This window comes from Epinephelus moara, chromosome 19, assembly GCF_006386435.1.
Source record: "Epinephelus moara isolate mb chromosome 19, YSFRI_EMoa_1.0, whole genome shotgun sequence".
Taxonomy (NCBI): Eukaryota; Metazoa; Chordata; class Actinopteri; order Perciformes; family Serranidae; genus Epinephelus; species Epinephelus moara.
Window position 1 is genome coordinate 14,597,146 of NC_065524.1, and position 15,967 is coordinate 14,613,112.

General features: G+C 42.4%; 1 protein-coding gene across 2 annotated transcripts in view; it reads right to left on the reverse strand.

Annotated features, from left to right (window-relative positions):
* The window catches only part of disc1 (DISC1 scaffold protein), a 55,846-nt gene that overhangs the window by 14,106 nt on the left and 25,773 nt on the right, over positions 1–15,967 (reverse strand). For both annotated transcript variants that reach the window (XM_050071456.1, XM_050071455.1), the window contains exons 10-11: positions 10,569–10,629; positions 937–1,180 (exon numbers count right to left, since the gene is read on the reverse strand). In XM_050071456.1, coding sequence (XP_049927413.1) covers positions 937–1,180; positions 10,569–10,629 — 305 coding nt within the window. The remainder of the gene's footprint in view (positions 1–936; positions 1,181–10,568; positions 10,630–15,967) is intronic.

Below are 15,967 nucleotides of genomic sequence, written 5' to 3' on the forward strand. Positions count from 1 at the left end.
AATCCACAGTTTTAATACATGCAAGTGGAGATTCTGCCAACAGCACCAGTAAAGATCACTGGCAAGTGTTTGCTCATGGCTACAGTCCAGTAAATCCATACTGAAATAAGTACATTTAAAATTCAAAGGATCAACTATTGTTAAAAAAACACCAAACATGAGTCTGTGAGCTCAAACTAACAAAATATAGTCTCACAAAAACACGTCTGACAAGTGCTGTTTTTTTTTTTATTAATGCTGGCTGTGCTGGCTTTGTTCCTATCTCAGACGAGTCTGTCAGACTACGTGGGCGGAGGAAAGTGTGAGGAGAGGAGAGAATGAGTTGGACTCTGCCCTGAGGCAGTGGACCTCGACTCACTGTGGGATAGACCGGCACAGAGCGCTCGCACAAACACACACACACAAGCACACGCTCACACACATGCATTCCCACTAAACGCATGTAATCATGCAGAAAGAGACTCTTAAATCTGCACTCTGTAGAATGAAACTCTTCAAGGAAGCCAAAATATTTCCAAACGGTTGCCTCCCTGACGCCCACATTTTCCTGGTTTAGAAATACCTTCGAGCAAACGTGCTAATAGACTGCTGCTCATCTCGCTGCAGACTTTTCTATTCTGAATGTGCGGACCAAAAATGTCCTCTCCAGTCAAGTGGTAAGACTGACCGAGCAGACACACTTTATGTGAGTTCACATTTTACGACACAGTACAAAAAAAGAACGAAAACGCGAGTGAATCTGAAAATAAGCTGTTCTCATGTGACCTTTCAGTGGCAAAGATGTGTTATATGTAGAACATCTGTAAGACTTCAGCAATGGACAGCCTCAAAAGGGCATCTATTCACAATACTCTAACTGTCTGTCTGCACGCATCCATCTGTCATGTATGAGTGCATAGGCATTTGTGAATAACAAATGTTATGTTGTTGCGTTACCTTAGTGAACTCAGAGTTCTGTAAGTTGGCCTCAGGACACCAGCGCCCTCCCAATGCAGTCAGCATGGCGCAGTCTTCTTCTTCTTTGGTGCACGGCTGAGTTGGAGGATAAACTGCTGCAGTGGGGAGGTCTTCGATGTCTCCTCCGCTGCAGCTGGGAGTCCGCAACTGGAGTCCTCGCAGGAAGAGGTGACATGCCTCCAAATCTGCTTCCCAGATCCGCTCCAAGCCTGGACAGCCACAACTGTAGAGAGGAAGAGACCAGTATGTTATACTACCATAAGGTGAAATACAAATACAATTTAATATGATAAACTATCAAATATGCAGCATGATATATGATATTTTATTAGGGAAAAAGAATGGACCAACACCTAACTGTCAGTCAATTACAAATATAGTACAGTTACATATGATATGATACTCTAACTACAATATATAGCAGTAGATGTATTCATATGCATTTATTTATATAGTCACATTTTGTTCCCTTAATTATCATCTCTAAAACATTTGGACATAAGGAAGTGAACACAATAGTACATGCATATTTGTAACGTTGTGAATTAAAGGAATAGTTGGACATTTTGGCAACTGCACTTGTTCGCTTTCTTCCAAGCAATTACATGTGAAGATGAATACCACTCCTATATTTGTCTGTTCGTTAAGTACTGACCTGGAGCCGGGAGATGATTAGCTTAGCATAGTGTAGCATAAAGATCAGAAGCAGGGGGAGACAGTGCTTAAACCTGTCTGTAACCACAACTAAACACGAGGCCATGAGAGTGGTTGTCTTATCTAACACAGGGCAAAGTAAATTAGTTTACATTGAATATGCATTCATATGGCCCCAATCAGTCCGAGCATGTGTTAGCAGCTATTTCTAATTGTTTTTAATGAGAATGAAGCATTTCGCTCGCTTCTTTTGCATTGCTGAGTGCATCATGTTTTACCAATCTACCGTAAAACGTCAATTAAAAGCCTAATCCCGATTAAACACCCAGTCCTTTTTATTAGCCTGGTGTGGCTACACGTTTTGACAAATAAACACCTGTCTCAATTTGACGCCTGGTCTGGTTGCCAAGCAGTTTTTTTTTTTTATAGAAGTTCTCTGGATGCATAAAACCGGGTTGTTGGCTACTTCAAATTATGTGTCCATTCCTCGATTACCCTGTGAATTATTCATATTCCCTTAGTCTATAAGGGTGCTCAGATCAAGTGGTGTGTCAGTATGCTGGGTGCTGTAATCCTCGAGTGCCGCAACTCACTCTCTCTCTGATGTGATGTCTGTCGGAGCTAGATCAAATGAATGATTCATAATTTATATATTATCTAAAGCCTGATTTTTAAACAAGTAATATTAATACTGGTTTAAATAAACAATTTCATTGTATTTCCTGATCTTTGCTGAGCAACTGTTTTGTGTGAAAGGACTTAAAGGCCTGTCCCAAATATAGGCCTGTTGAGTTCAGTGATTTAAGCGAATAATAGCCCGGGCTATAAGTTGAAGTTTTACTGTATGTGCCTTGTGTTTTCGCAGGACAACCCTGAACACCTCAAGCTGAAAAACCTTCAACTCAGTCCGGAAAAGCACCCAATATCATTGCCATTTTTTCCCAATGTCCATGAGATGAATTGAGCAGCAAGCCTTTTGTGGTGGTGATAACAACAGGGAGGACAAACTATTGGTGGCTGTTGCAAAATACCCGGAGCTGTATGATTTTACCAATCACAATAACCATAATGTGAACAGGAAACAGCGGGCCTGGAGGGAAATTAGTGTGGCACTTGGGATTTCCTATAAGTTCAGGCTGTACTAATAGTTAACTATTAGGTAATGTTAGTGTACCGTTCATGGTTTATGTTAACCGCTTGCTCACTTTCAACGTCACAAGCTGTAGTTTAGTTACCTATTAGGTAGCGTACAGTCCCTAGCAACAATTAAAAAGCAAAAAAAGATGCAGCAAGCTCAGTTTGATCAGGGCATAAGGGTATAAGATGCTAAGCATATGTCATTAACATGTTGTGAGAGACTGTAGACATCATAATGACTAATGTCAGCACAATGAAATGTACAAAACAAGTGAAAAGCCTTTAAAGATACACTGAGGTACTGTATTCATGTCATGACTGTGAGCTGCTGCATGATGACTGAGCACAGCAGTCATAAAGGCACAGTAAAGGACATCTTTAATAACATCTCTATAATAAAGCATTGACAAAAGAGTGACGGGGGGAAATGAATCATTCAAAGATTGTAATTGCATTGACAAAATGCAATGAGAGTGAATGTGGTCCTGGTAGGCTGCCCTTTCCTTCAAAGAGCTGCAGCAGAGACAGAAGAGAGAGCCTGGATGTGTTCATCTCTGCCGGGGTCACTGAGCAGGAGTTCAGAGGGAGGACAAGAAGATTGCTTTTGTTTATCTACTCAGTGAGTTACAATCAGTCATTCTTTTTTCACTCTCCCTTGCCCTGACCCTTGTGACACCCCAGACGCAAGCTCCCAGTGTAAAAACAGAAGAGAACAATTCAAGCAGCCATATCTGACTGAGCGTTTTATTTAGAAAACAAGCAACACGGCCAATGACCAGTGGAGTCCTCTGTTTATTGTTCTTTAGGTTCAGCTGGCTACTGTGCGAAAGCAGGCGTTTACAGTAACACACACTTTATGGTATGAGACAGTCCACCAAGGTGGAAGTATCTCTAAGGGCGCCAGAGTGTTGATGTTGAATTATAAGCAAGTCTTTTTGGCTACCCAAAAAACGGTTTTCCATTTCCTCTAAATGAAATACTCTTCCGCTGGCTCACATTTGAGACCTCTGACCTTTAAAATATTCATATTTATTCCTCTTCTTCTTTCAGTGACCTTTAGATAACAAATCATTCCCAAATAATTGGGGTCCCAGGTGACATTTTAGGAACCAAATCCACTGATCTTGTTTGAAATTCTACCTTTAATATGGTTTAAGAGGCACACAAAAAGTTTCAACACTAAAGAGCATAAATATTACTCTGTCTCCTCATGACATCCTTGTTTCCAGGAATCCATCTTGTGCAGAAAACAAACTAAAGCTGACAAGAAGTAGGGACAGCGCTGTGGGTTTTATCACATACGGTAAGAGACATATCAAACATCTTAAAGGAAGAAATGTCCTCAATCTTTCTGTACAGCACACGCCGATTTCCAACCCAGGAGGAGAGTCTCTGTCACAAACACTAATTCTCACACTGACTGATTCAGAATGATAAAAAACACATGAATTTCATACTCTAAGCACAAATAAACCTACATATAAGCCCCTATGATACACTCAGTATTTCTACCTAGACAGCGCCTCCCTGCTGCGCAGTTAGATTTGAGAAATTGCTCATTCTCCATCATATATAAACAAACTCAAAAAGGCAAAATGCACCCAGACAGTATTGTTTAATCTCTCCCTCTGTTCCTTCCACTCTCTCTCCCAGCAATGAGGCCCCCTGAAAATTGAATGCCACTTGTTTTCCAGCCCATCTCCTGCCTGAAAAGGCTGCCAACCTCTGTACCCTGCCAACGCACGCCTCTCAGCCGTTCTCTAACCTTCATTTGGCACACAGACAATAGAAAAATTGCTCGGCCCAACCCCCCTGCCCTCGCCAATTCGCTACTCAATGCCGCCGCTTCAGAATTTCTACTATAGTGGGGACGCACCCAGTGAGCCATGCCATTGTTATTTGTCTCCTGTGAAGTGGAGAGGGACACACACACAGATATGGGTGGGCACACATGTGTTAACTTACACACATGCCCATAAATCACTCTCTGTGGGGGCTCAGTGTTGTACAATCATAAATTCCTCTAAAAACGTCAAACGCCGAACCTCATCTATCACAAAAGCTTCTTTTTCGGCGACAACCACAATTCATTATAAATAACTGGCGCTGGCATTAGGGCTGTGTGTACAGAAAATGCAGACAACATGTCAGCTCCTAAGCATCCCTGTGATGGTGGCCTCCTGGTGCCCGTCGGTATGACCCCCTCGCCCGGGGGGTTAATTGGTGGCAGCCGCTCGGCCTGCCATGTGACAGTGGCAGGGTGTGGGTGTGCTGCTCCGCTGATGGCCCAGTAATAAGAAGGAGAGACAGGCAGGCACACTCCTTCTACAGTCTCTCAGCCCCCCTGTGGGACCGCTGACTGACAGGACTGCTCTTTCTCCTCAAGGCATTACACAGACAGAGGAAGGATTATAAATATAACTGTTGAACGAAGCAGCGGCCGTCTGGTCCTGTTGGTACCAGAAGGTTCAGTCAGACCTCTCCAGAGTGAAAAGGCACAATATTCTGAACGCTACCCAGCATCGGGTCATGTGTTCATCTTCAGGTCTCACACATGAATACCAATATGGGTGTGAAAAACAGCTCCTATCTTCAGCCACAGCTGGAGCTTTGAATCAGACATATTTTGAGTTAAATAAGCACCAACTCTCCACAAAATTACTACCCTGAATATAATAAAATTAATCAGACTTTCACCTGTAGTCTGGTGTCAGTGCTTCTGGTATTACACACAATGAGAATTCACACATTAGAAAGCAAAGAGGAGCTGGTAATGTTTTCACCTTCTCATGCAGCACCATCTCAAATAACAGCAGCTGAGGAGAGGTGCTAATAATATGGTGAAATACAAGCGGCTGACGGCTGGGTGAGGTGTGATGGTGGACTGAACAGTTTGTAAGGTGGGTGGCTTCATTACTGGGATGGGTTTTTACAGCAGACAGCTGAGCAACCACGGCCCCCTTTGTTACAAACACTTAATATTTCTCTTATGTACATTTACAATTAAGTGATAATAGAGTTTCTGCTTTTCACTCTCTGCTCAGAGGCTCTCAGCAATTCCTCGATTTTAACTAAGATGTCTTGTCTGGGCATTTTAATGACTCCTGCACCAGTTGCATTGTATCCATTAAATATGATAAATGACATCCAAATCTCGACAGAAGAATGCATAAATGTAGGAAATATTCCAGAGACATTTCCTAATGAAACATCTACATAATGTATTAAACAACTGTGCGCTGCTGCTAATCTGAATAAAATGGGGGTTTTTTTCTGTTCTGGTGACACACTTACAGCATCTGCGCTGCTCTAACATCCTGTTCTAGTCTTTAGCAAGGAAGAGATAATTGTTTTTTTCAACACCATCCGTCTCCACGGAGACCAGACATCTCACCAGTACTAATCTGCCTCTCTCCTCCCCTCCCCCTCTCCTCCTCTCCTCCTCTCCTCACCTCCCATCACCACCGCACTCCATCAACAGTAATGTACATTAGAGCTGACTGATAAAATTTACAGTGGATGATGGGTGCATGTGTGTGTGTGTATGTGTGTGTGTGCACATGTGGGGACAATTGCCCATTCAATCAAGCCGAAAATGTGTCACTGTGCCAAATTGGAGCTGGAGGAAGCGTCTGGTCCTCGCCTAAAGGCAGAGCCGTACTTGTGATTTGATCTGGACCGCCTCGGGTTATGGAAGCTGATCCAGGGCTGGAGAGCCAATCAATTAATATAGAATGTGATGAGCAGGAAAATTAGTTTACAGCACCCAATACGCAAGAAGGTGTCCTTTAATGTGATTGCTCTTTCAGTGGTGATGTGGTTAGATACATGTGATGCAGATAATCAAGTCTCTGTTGGTGAAACTAAAAGATGGGATCACTGAATATAGAAGCTCTATTAAAAGGGGAGATATAGAGCACCCAGCAGCCAGCCTTCATTGGAGGCCAAGCATTCAATTATGTATTGCTGTTTTATTGATATTGGTTTCTGGATTTAAATTCTCAGAAGTTTACATCAGGGGAGAATAAATGGAGATTTTATTGTAAAGTAGTTTTATATTCAAGTTCAAGTTCTTTATTTATATTCAAGCACAACAATTATAGAGATGCAGTCATTGGCAATGAAAATCTGAGGTCTCAGGGTCCTGCCAATAACACTAATTAAATATGTTTTAAAAGAAAAAGAAGATGAGGTAAAAGCAAAATGAGAATCTAAACATAAAAGAGTGCAAGTTAAACTAGGGGTAAAATATGACAAATAAAATATGAAAGTTATATAAATGTATAAGACAGTATTTGCAGTGATTAAACTGAATATAAACAGGAAATGTACTGTAAATGCATGACGCTGAGTATAAATATAGCCTAATATGCACCATGCTCTAGTTGCCGTAGCTGCAACATGTTTTTGTTGCATCCTCAGCACGACATCATACCACACCAGGGGTCTCATTTACAAAACAATGTGTAGGATCCGTGCTAAAAATGTACGTACGAGCAAAAGCCAAAAAATGAGGTGCGCCAATACTTTTTGGACAATTTCTACAATCAGGCTTCCACCTCACCATCTGCGTCTCCAATTTCTCATTTCCAAAATGGCCATAAGCATGGGTCAAAGTTTCTCCCATCAAGTCTGTTTTTACACATCACAACTTTTGCATGGGAAGTGGCATACGCGTCTTTCAAGCCTCGTTTTGTGCGTACACAATGTTTGTAAATGAAACCNATCAGGCTTCCACCTCACCATCTGCGTCTCCAATTTCTCATTTCCAAAATGGCCATAAGCATGGGTCAAAGTTTCTCCCATCAAGTCTGTTTTTACACATCACAACTTCTGCACACAACTGCATGGGAAGTGGCATACGCGTCTTTCAAGCCTCGTTTTGTGTGTACACAATGTTTGTAAATGAAACCCCAGGAGTGCCAATTTTATATTTGTTGATTTGGTCATTTTTCCTTGATATCTGTGAGTCTACCATAAGTAAGTAAGTAAGTAAGTAGGCTATGTAGTCATATTTTTGTCTGTTTTAATCGTGTCTATTGATTTCCTGCTTTGTTGTGCTGTAGCCTAAAGTTAATACCGTTCAAAGTCCAGTTATGAACGACATGGATCATATTTGTGGCTTGTTTTAGTCATTAAAAACACATTCAACTTCATAATTATATTGTATATATTATCATATATTTCACATACATTCCCTGTTAGTAAGAAAACTCAATCTGCTCTGTGCAACGCTCTGCTGAGCACTAAGTGCACCTCTGTAGTTTTTATAGTTATTTAAAGGGGCACTCCACTCGTCTACACATGAAGTTCAGTTACTGGTCACGAGTAGCACTACTCACTACTCAGCCAGTGATGATAACAGTTCTAAAATGTCTTCTGTGACTGAGGAGTTTTCCATAATAGGAAATAAATAACTATTGATGTCATCAGGGTTATCTCAGCTTGGGCTTGCAGATTTTTTTTTTTTTTTTTTTAAAGATATTTTTTTGGGCATTTTTTAGCCTTTAATGGATAGGACAGACAAGTGTGATTGTGAAGGGGGAGAGAGAGAGGGAGTGACATGCAGCACAGGGCCACAGGCTGGAGTTGAACCCGGGCTGCTGCGGCCACAGCCTTGTACATGGGGCGCCTGCTCTACCACTAAGCCACCAACGCCCCGGCTTGCAGATTTTTTTAACAGAAAGTCTGTGTTACACACTGGAGGTTTGGAGTTCGAAGACATTAACCAGGGAGGGAGAGTGTAAAAATTACATATTGCAGCGTTTTTGGATAGTATAGTACAAACTCCAAACTTTTTTTTTTTTTTTTAACTTGCGTGAGTCCCCTAACCTTGTGGAGTTTTCTGGGGGTCATTCTGTGACTGATGATTTTTGCTGTTGATGTAACTTTATGTGTTGCACATTTATTTTGAAGTTTCTGTCAGTGCGTTTACATGACATTGGAGAAAATCAATTTATTTTGTTAGTCTGACTAAAATACGTGTAAACATGTTAGTCCGACTGAAACGTAACAAATAAAATTGCTCAAAGTCGGACTAACACACCCAGATAATACGATTGGGAGTGGAATAACTCCTTTATGTATACAGTCAGTCGGACCCAAACTAGCCCAGGCGCATGCCTAACAGTTTCCATCCAGAAGTCAAATAGCATTAAATGCGTAACAGAAGACGAAGCCAGTAACAATGTGGCAAAATCTACATCCAGAGCCGTGAATTTTTGGACAGACGAGGAGACACAGTTCATGCTTTGTCAGCTGAAAGAGATAAATATTTCATGGATGGGAGGAAAATACGGAGTGGCAATTGTTTGGTCTGTGACGCAATAGGTCAAGTGGAAAAAGATCCAGTACTAACAAGCTGAAGGGGGGCATATCGCTACCTATGGTAGTGGAGTCGGACACACCTCAGTCAATAAACTGATTCCACTCGCTTGCATACTGGGACAAGGACAGTAGTCCAAATAAATAGCCTGGTCAAGCTATAGCCTTAGCTCGACTAGGTCTTAGCTATAACCTTAGCTCGACGTAACTGTGCATGTAAACATTCTGTATGTTGGAAGTCTGCTATGGTATCTAGTTTTGCCCTCTTGCAGTATGTATATTTTACCAATATAGTAAAATACCCTGTCAGATACATCTTCCAGTAAGTCAGCTATTGTTGCCACTTTGTTTTTTTCTTCACTTCTTTCACAACAGATACACAGCACAAACAGGTACTGTCAAGCAACTCTCAAAATCAAACAAACACAAAGCGGCCATCTGCCCTATTGACAGAAGAGGTCCAGAGCCTTGCTCCCCTGCTGGGCACTGAGATCGCAGCCATGTTGCTCCCTGACCAGCCTGTGCTTCCCTCAACAAGCAAACAGCCCTGCAGTGTGTGACTGACCCCTGGCTCCCATCCAAAGAGTTGACCCTGCCTCTCCAAGGATGCAACACAGAAAGCTACCCGGTCTCACACACCACACACAAAAGCATGGGTCAAGCAGACACACGGTGTCTCTGACAATATAGGTTTTTCCCAGCTCAGAAAAAAAAAAAAAAAAAAAAAAGCCCAGGCAACTTCACCTTCCTCCTCTGAACGCTTAAAAAAAGAGAGTGAGTAGAAAGCACAGCTCATGTGGTGTACACCAAAACCATTAGCAGCTCTTTCCATCCATCTGTAAACAGAAATGGATCAAGAATGCTGCAGAATAAAAGCTGATCGCACTGCAGCTGCTCCGCGCTTACTGTGTTAGTGGAGATGAGCTAAGCAGCTCCAATCTCCATAAAGAAGCACAAACACGTGTATGGTGTCAAAAGTTGACTGGGTCCAACAGCCTCTGCTCGAAAATTCAGCCACTCAGCACATCACAATCCTGTTGTGTAACTGTCAGGCGGGCTGGGTGACCACCCGCAACACAACAGACCTGTCCTGAGTGATTTAGGAGCTCTGAGCTAAAGATAGGAACAGACAGAAAAAGATATAGTATTGTCTAAAACAGTTTCTACAGATGAGGAGGTGGTGGAAACTAAGCTGATGTGGATGTTTACAAAATAAAAAGGTATATAAAATATGTGAGAGGGTGTGAAGAGGAAGACTAATTGTGCAGGTGAGAGACAGAGTGAAATGTGAGAAAGGAGCTCTGGGAGACAGCAGCATAAGGGAAAAGGTGTGAGTGCGTGATGTGGTGGGTGCGGTGGTGTTTCGGGGAGACGGTGCTTTGGTTAGAGGACAACAGAGGTGAGAGGAAATTCCTCGGAGGCTGTAGCTCTGTTTGTGGAATACTGAGTCTTCATGTCTGCACTAAAAAGAGAGACAAAGCACAAAAGACTCTCACCTGTGCAATCTGTCCTCCAACAGCTTGATATACTTGGTAGTGTTCTCTTTCAGTCGGCTTTCTGTGTGGAGAGAGGAGCAGAGACAACAACAGCCTGTTACTTGCACTTCATTTACTACTTTTATTAGGCATGATGGGGTATCCTAGCAACAAATCACAGCTGTAATACCATTAAAACAGACTTGTCACTTGCTATATTGTGCTTGTGCTGAGAAACCGCATACATACAGTTCAGTAGAAAGGGCCAGCAGGTTCTCTCTCAAGACAAACACACAACTGAGGAAAGATCATTCCCACCGCTCTAAGAAGGGATAAAATTGGAGACGGCCTGAGGATAAAAGGGGATTCTAACATGGCATAGGTCCTCATACAGTGCCAGATTTTCTGTGGGGAATTAAGTTGGATGGATAGCTTATGTTGCTTCCTGCGCCCTTCTGCCAGCAGTGAGCTGCGCCTGAGGAGGCAGACGCAGGCTGGCTGAGTGTTAGTCAGGATGGAGAGGAGGGCAATCTGAGCGCCGTTAATGAGCTCATGTATGAAACATGAGAATATGCCCCCCGCAGCGGCAGATCTTTGAACACAATAGGATGCACTTATATCAAATTGTGCTGCATATATATGTGCACACAAGCCATAGTCTTTAATATGATACCTCCTCCTCCCTGCTCAAACACACACACAAAGCTGGACTCATGAATCTGTCCATCACAGCATCTTTACAACTCAACAACCAGTCAGAGTCAATGCTTTCTCACATGCTGGTGCAGTGGTTCCCATCTTGGGGTCTGGATCCCCTTGGGTTGGGTGCTGGATCCCAGTGCCAATGTTTACAGTTTAGGCTATTTGTCAGCAAATAAATGTTACAACTCGCCAAGACCCAAGCCGAACTCCATATTGCCTGCCACATGCTAATTAAAGTAAAGGAAGTTAGCAAGTGAAGTTAGCCTCCCATTGGAACCTGACCAGGCTCACTAACGGTGGACCAGCTATTCTCAATGTATATGCCACTCATGAATGGATAAAGAAAAAACATCAGTCAAAATCCAATATTTCTTTTGCTGTTATTAGTACTGTAACTGTTACTTGGTGTTAAAGTATTGTGGTTAGGGTATGTATTATTTTGGCCCCACTATTGAGAAAAACCCCAAACGATATCCAACCCTACCTAGTCCCACAGGAAGTGTGGCTCTAAAGCCAATTTTCGTAGTGGCCAAACAGTGGAATTACAACTCTTGGGTTTGTCACATGATGCAGTTGGGCCCAAAAAGATGTTTTCCAAAAAGACTTACATCATGAAAGAGACGTTAGTAAATTAGTGGAAACATATTTTTAGCGTCACAACTCCTGTGAAATGACTCATTCCACTGTCAGGAAAGTCTAGAAGAGCCACATGATTAAATCATTATATCTCCGTTCAAGTTAACTCTTAACCCAAATCTTCCCAACCAGACGTTCCAGCAGGAATATGATCCGAAATCGTGAAGAAATTAACAACATGGGCAACCAAGATTATATTTTTCCCTGACGTTAGCATGTAGCTACATGTAGCTGTGTACTGCTGCAATGTAAAGACCAGCAGTGGCGTGCCTGGAGCAGATGACAATATCAAGAAATTAGTCACAAGCGGACGTCAGCGTGTCTCCAAAGTAGAAAAAATGTTGGAAACAGAGCAGTCAGAAAGGTCTAAACCTGAGGTTTTTGCTCACAGGAATCACTTTTACATACATTTACCCCACAATTTGAAATGTTGACCCCATTTAATATGAACATCCTACATTGTAACATTATATATATGACAGAAAATAAGATCAACCCCAGTAGGTTCCCTTTAACTCTCTACAAGAAAGTGAATAAACATTTTTTTCCAAAATGTTGAATAGCGACATTAACAGAATACATACCACGTTAAAAAGCTATGATGAAGTCTCAACTAGACATCACTTCATTTTCAGGAAACAAAAGCCAAAAATGGTTGGAAGCTACTCTAATGTAATGTCACTTAGCTTGCTCAAACAGAGAGAAAGTCACCTAATTGGATGTTCTGAATCATACTGAGGTTTGAAATATAATTTGTATCATTGTCTTGATGGTGGTTATTAGACAGCATCAGCTCCGGGATGAGACAGGCTGGGGGCTGGCACAGCGGGGTGAAAAGGAAGAAGTCTCAGACTAAGTGGCTTTGACACACCCACACCCACACACTTACGCACACACATATTACTGCTCATACATTGGGAAAGAAATGAGATGGCAGTAGTCATGTTATTTAATGGAGTTGCATGTGTGTGTCATAGAAGGAGAGATCTCGCCTGAGAGTCGTTTTCATTCGAAGAGGCCAAACCTGCTCAATCAGAGGGAAGAAGGAGGCCGCTGGAGTAGCTATCACATATCTAGTGAGCAGATCTGGTGTACGTGGACCAGACAGCTCACTTACCACCCCTCTAATTGCTGTGTGAGATCCTATCCCACCTGACACAGACTCCCATGTCAACCTCCATTCATGGCGGGTCTGTAAGGCAGCGTGCAAGAAGATAGCCATTGAATAATACATAGGGGGCATTAAGCCTGACTTCAAGTGGCACAGAGCATGTACAGATGTGAGATGACTAAGTGGGCTAGGGCTCGAAAAAGGGCAAGAGCCAGATTTAGAAATAATATACTGTGAGGGATAGATACAGTCCATACAAAAGGCAGATGAGAGACAGACATGAGTGTATTAGGTGTTAACTTATTTTTTATTTAATATTTCTTTCTATGCTGATACTGAGAGGCAGTGTGCCATCCTGTCGCCATGCCAACCGGTGGCAAAACTAGCGAGCCTCTTCGGGCGTGACAGATGAAAATAATCTTTTCTTTATAGAACGGGACAGGACATCAAGCAGCAGAGCCTCCTCCTGTGCAGAGTGGAACCAGAGCACTGGGTGATATTACCACTTCCTGTAAGTCTGCGGGAGGCTGCCGTCATTGGCAGGCCATGCGAATAAAATCGGCACTAAAAAGCCCATAAAGAAGAGAGCCAGTCTGTTAGTCCCTGATACATGCGGCAGTATATTTGGTGTTGAGGGAACCTCACAAAGGCGTTCGCAGAGCCTGCGCTGGAAAATTCATGAGCTCAGCCTCCCCTCACACCAGTGATCTCAGCAGGCGCTAAACATCACTGATTGCTGCCAAGGACCCCGGCCAAAATCGAAGAGGCCATTCATTCATAACACAAACACAACTGAGACTCAGCATTGAAAGATGATGAGAATGTGCTACCGGATGCTGCAAAGAAAGCCATTTGCTTTAAATAGGTCAAAATACTCATTTATTAGTCTAATGAAGAAATAATTACTTCAGCTAAATACATGTTAAGTTGATAAAATGATGATGAAGCTGACGATGATTACAATCAGTAGTGTCGACAGACAAAGCAAGTGGAGAAGACTTATCGCAATGTGATGCACAATTCCCGATGATGAAGTTATGGGCTTTAATGAGCCTGCAGAAGTTAACGATGGCAAGGTGTTTGGATTTGTTGCTGCATTATGAGCATTTGAGCAGCTCTCTAATTGAAAGTGAATAATGCAGCCATTTCTTCATCGCCTTGTAACAATAAAACCACCCAACATCTGTGAGTCCTTCGCGTTGTCAAACAAATTAGAGGCGGCTCCGTGCTAACGCAGCACCACCGATACGCGTGTTATAAAAGCCTGCGCATAATAAGGCAGAAGAGAAATTGTGTGTCTTAGTAATTGAGTTGAAGGCACCGACTGTGATTAATGTGTTTAAGCTCGGCTCGGGCTGTTTGAGTATAACAGCACTGCAGGTAACACAAACACACAGTCAGCATATGCAGACACTCACATCGTATGCATGTATCTGAACTTAACAGCAGCCAAGCAGCATAGCTAATGAAGGAAGAGGGACAGGCTGATATCTCAGACAGACACTCAATAACCCATGATGCTTTAAGGCTGTGGGATCACAAAGCATAGCAGTACACAGATTGCAGCTGGCACGGCGTAACATATTGTGGGGCTATGCACGAATGCACAACAAAAGGAATCATTTGACAAAAAATTGGCTGTCTGTACAAAATCTGTGCTTGGGTGAATATATATATTTCAGTTCTGGGTGCTGAATCGCTCTGACTGAAATGTTAGACATGCTCACTGTCATTATAACTCTAGTCAAACTCAGCAAACAGAGTTTGTTTAGAGGAGGCTCCAAACTTACTTTGCTGTGGGCTGCAAATAACCTTTTTTTTCTATGGCTGAATCTGGGAAGCACTTAAAGGCCCAACAAAGAGGAACACTCCCAAATTGTGCAGCCATAAAAGCACTAAAACACTATCTCAACAGCTCACCTGCTCACATTCCTGCTCCATTAAACCCGCATCTTATTATTTCCTCCACATCCTTTGGGAAACTCCATTAGCACCAGGCTGATACATTTCCCACAAAAGCACATTTCTGAATTTGTCACCTCCCTTTGCTGAGGAGTTTTGTCCAAACTAGCCATGCGAGCTGCTCTGTGATGCTGTGCTTAGACGCAGTGGTGCTTTCAGCTGAATGCTACTGTCAGCATGCTAACATTCTAATCAAAGGGTTATCTGCGGGTCTGAAAAGAGAAGTCGATGCAGACGTGCCTTTGTAAAAACGGGAGACACAGTGGTGCTACCCTAGCACTAATAGCTGTGACTGGTTGATAACGAAATCCATATTCACTAAAGGGTGTTTCCATCTAGAACTAATTAAATGTCACTGTATTCCCTATTAATCCCTTCTTTCTTGCCACACAATCAACACACACTCAATGTTCATACAGTTTGTGGATAGTTGGATGTGGTTTTTCATGGATCCTACATGTGGTCCCACCAGAGTTCAACTTCTTGATGTATGCTCACAGTAATGTCCACAAACTTAATCCAGCAAGGGCAAAACACGATTAGGAGTGCCACTGTTTCGAGTGAATGTTCTTCTCTACTGGGGACCACCATGATTTGAGGCAAGAAGGGCCAAGCATAACCTGATAAGTGAACTGTTCAGTTAGAGCTGGCTGATACTGACAAATAGAGCATTTTATTTTAGCCAGTTTAGTTGCAAAGTGATAGCCCTGTCACAACCTACCTTATACCTGCATTCTTTCTAACATCCAGCAGAGGGCGACCCCATTGGTTGCAAAAATAAGTCAGACCATTAGAAAATGACCCTACTTCTCACTCGATTTATTACCTCAGTAAACATTTCCCTAATGAGTTTATGGTGCCAATCACTAGTTTCAAGACTTCCTCTATCCCAGCTAGCACCAGATGTCTGTATGATGTCAGCAAGATGTTAAATTTTGGTTGGAATAAAAAACTGTGTTGGCAATAATGTCTAACGTTAGAATTTTACTTTGTATAGATGTTAACCATT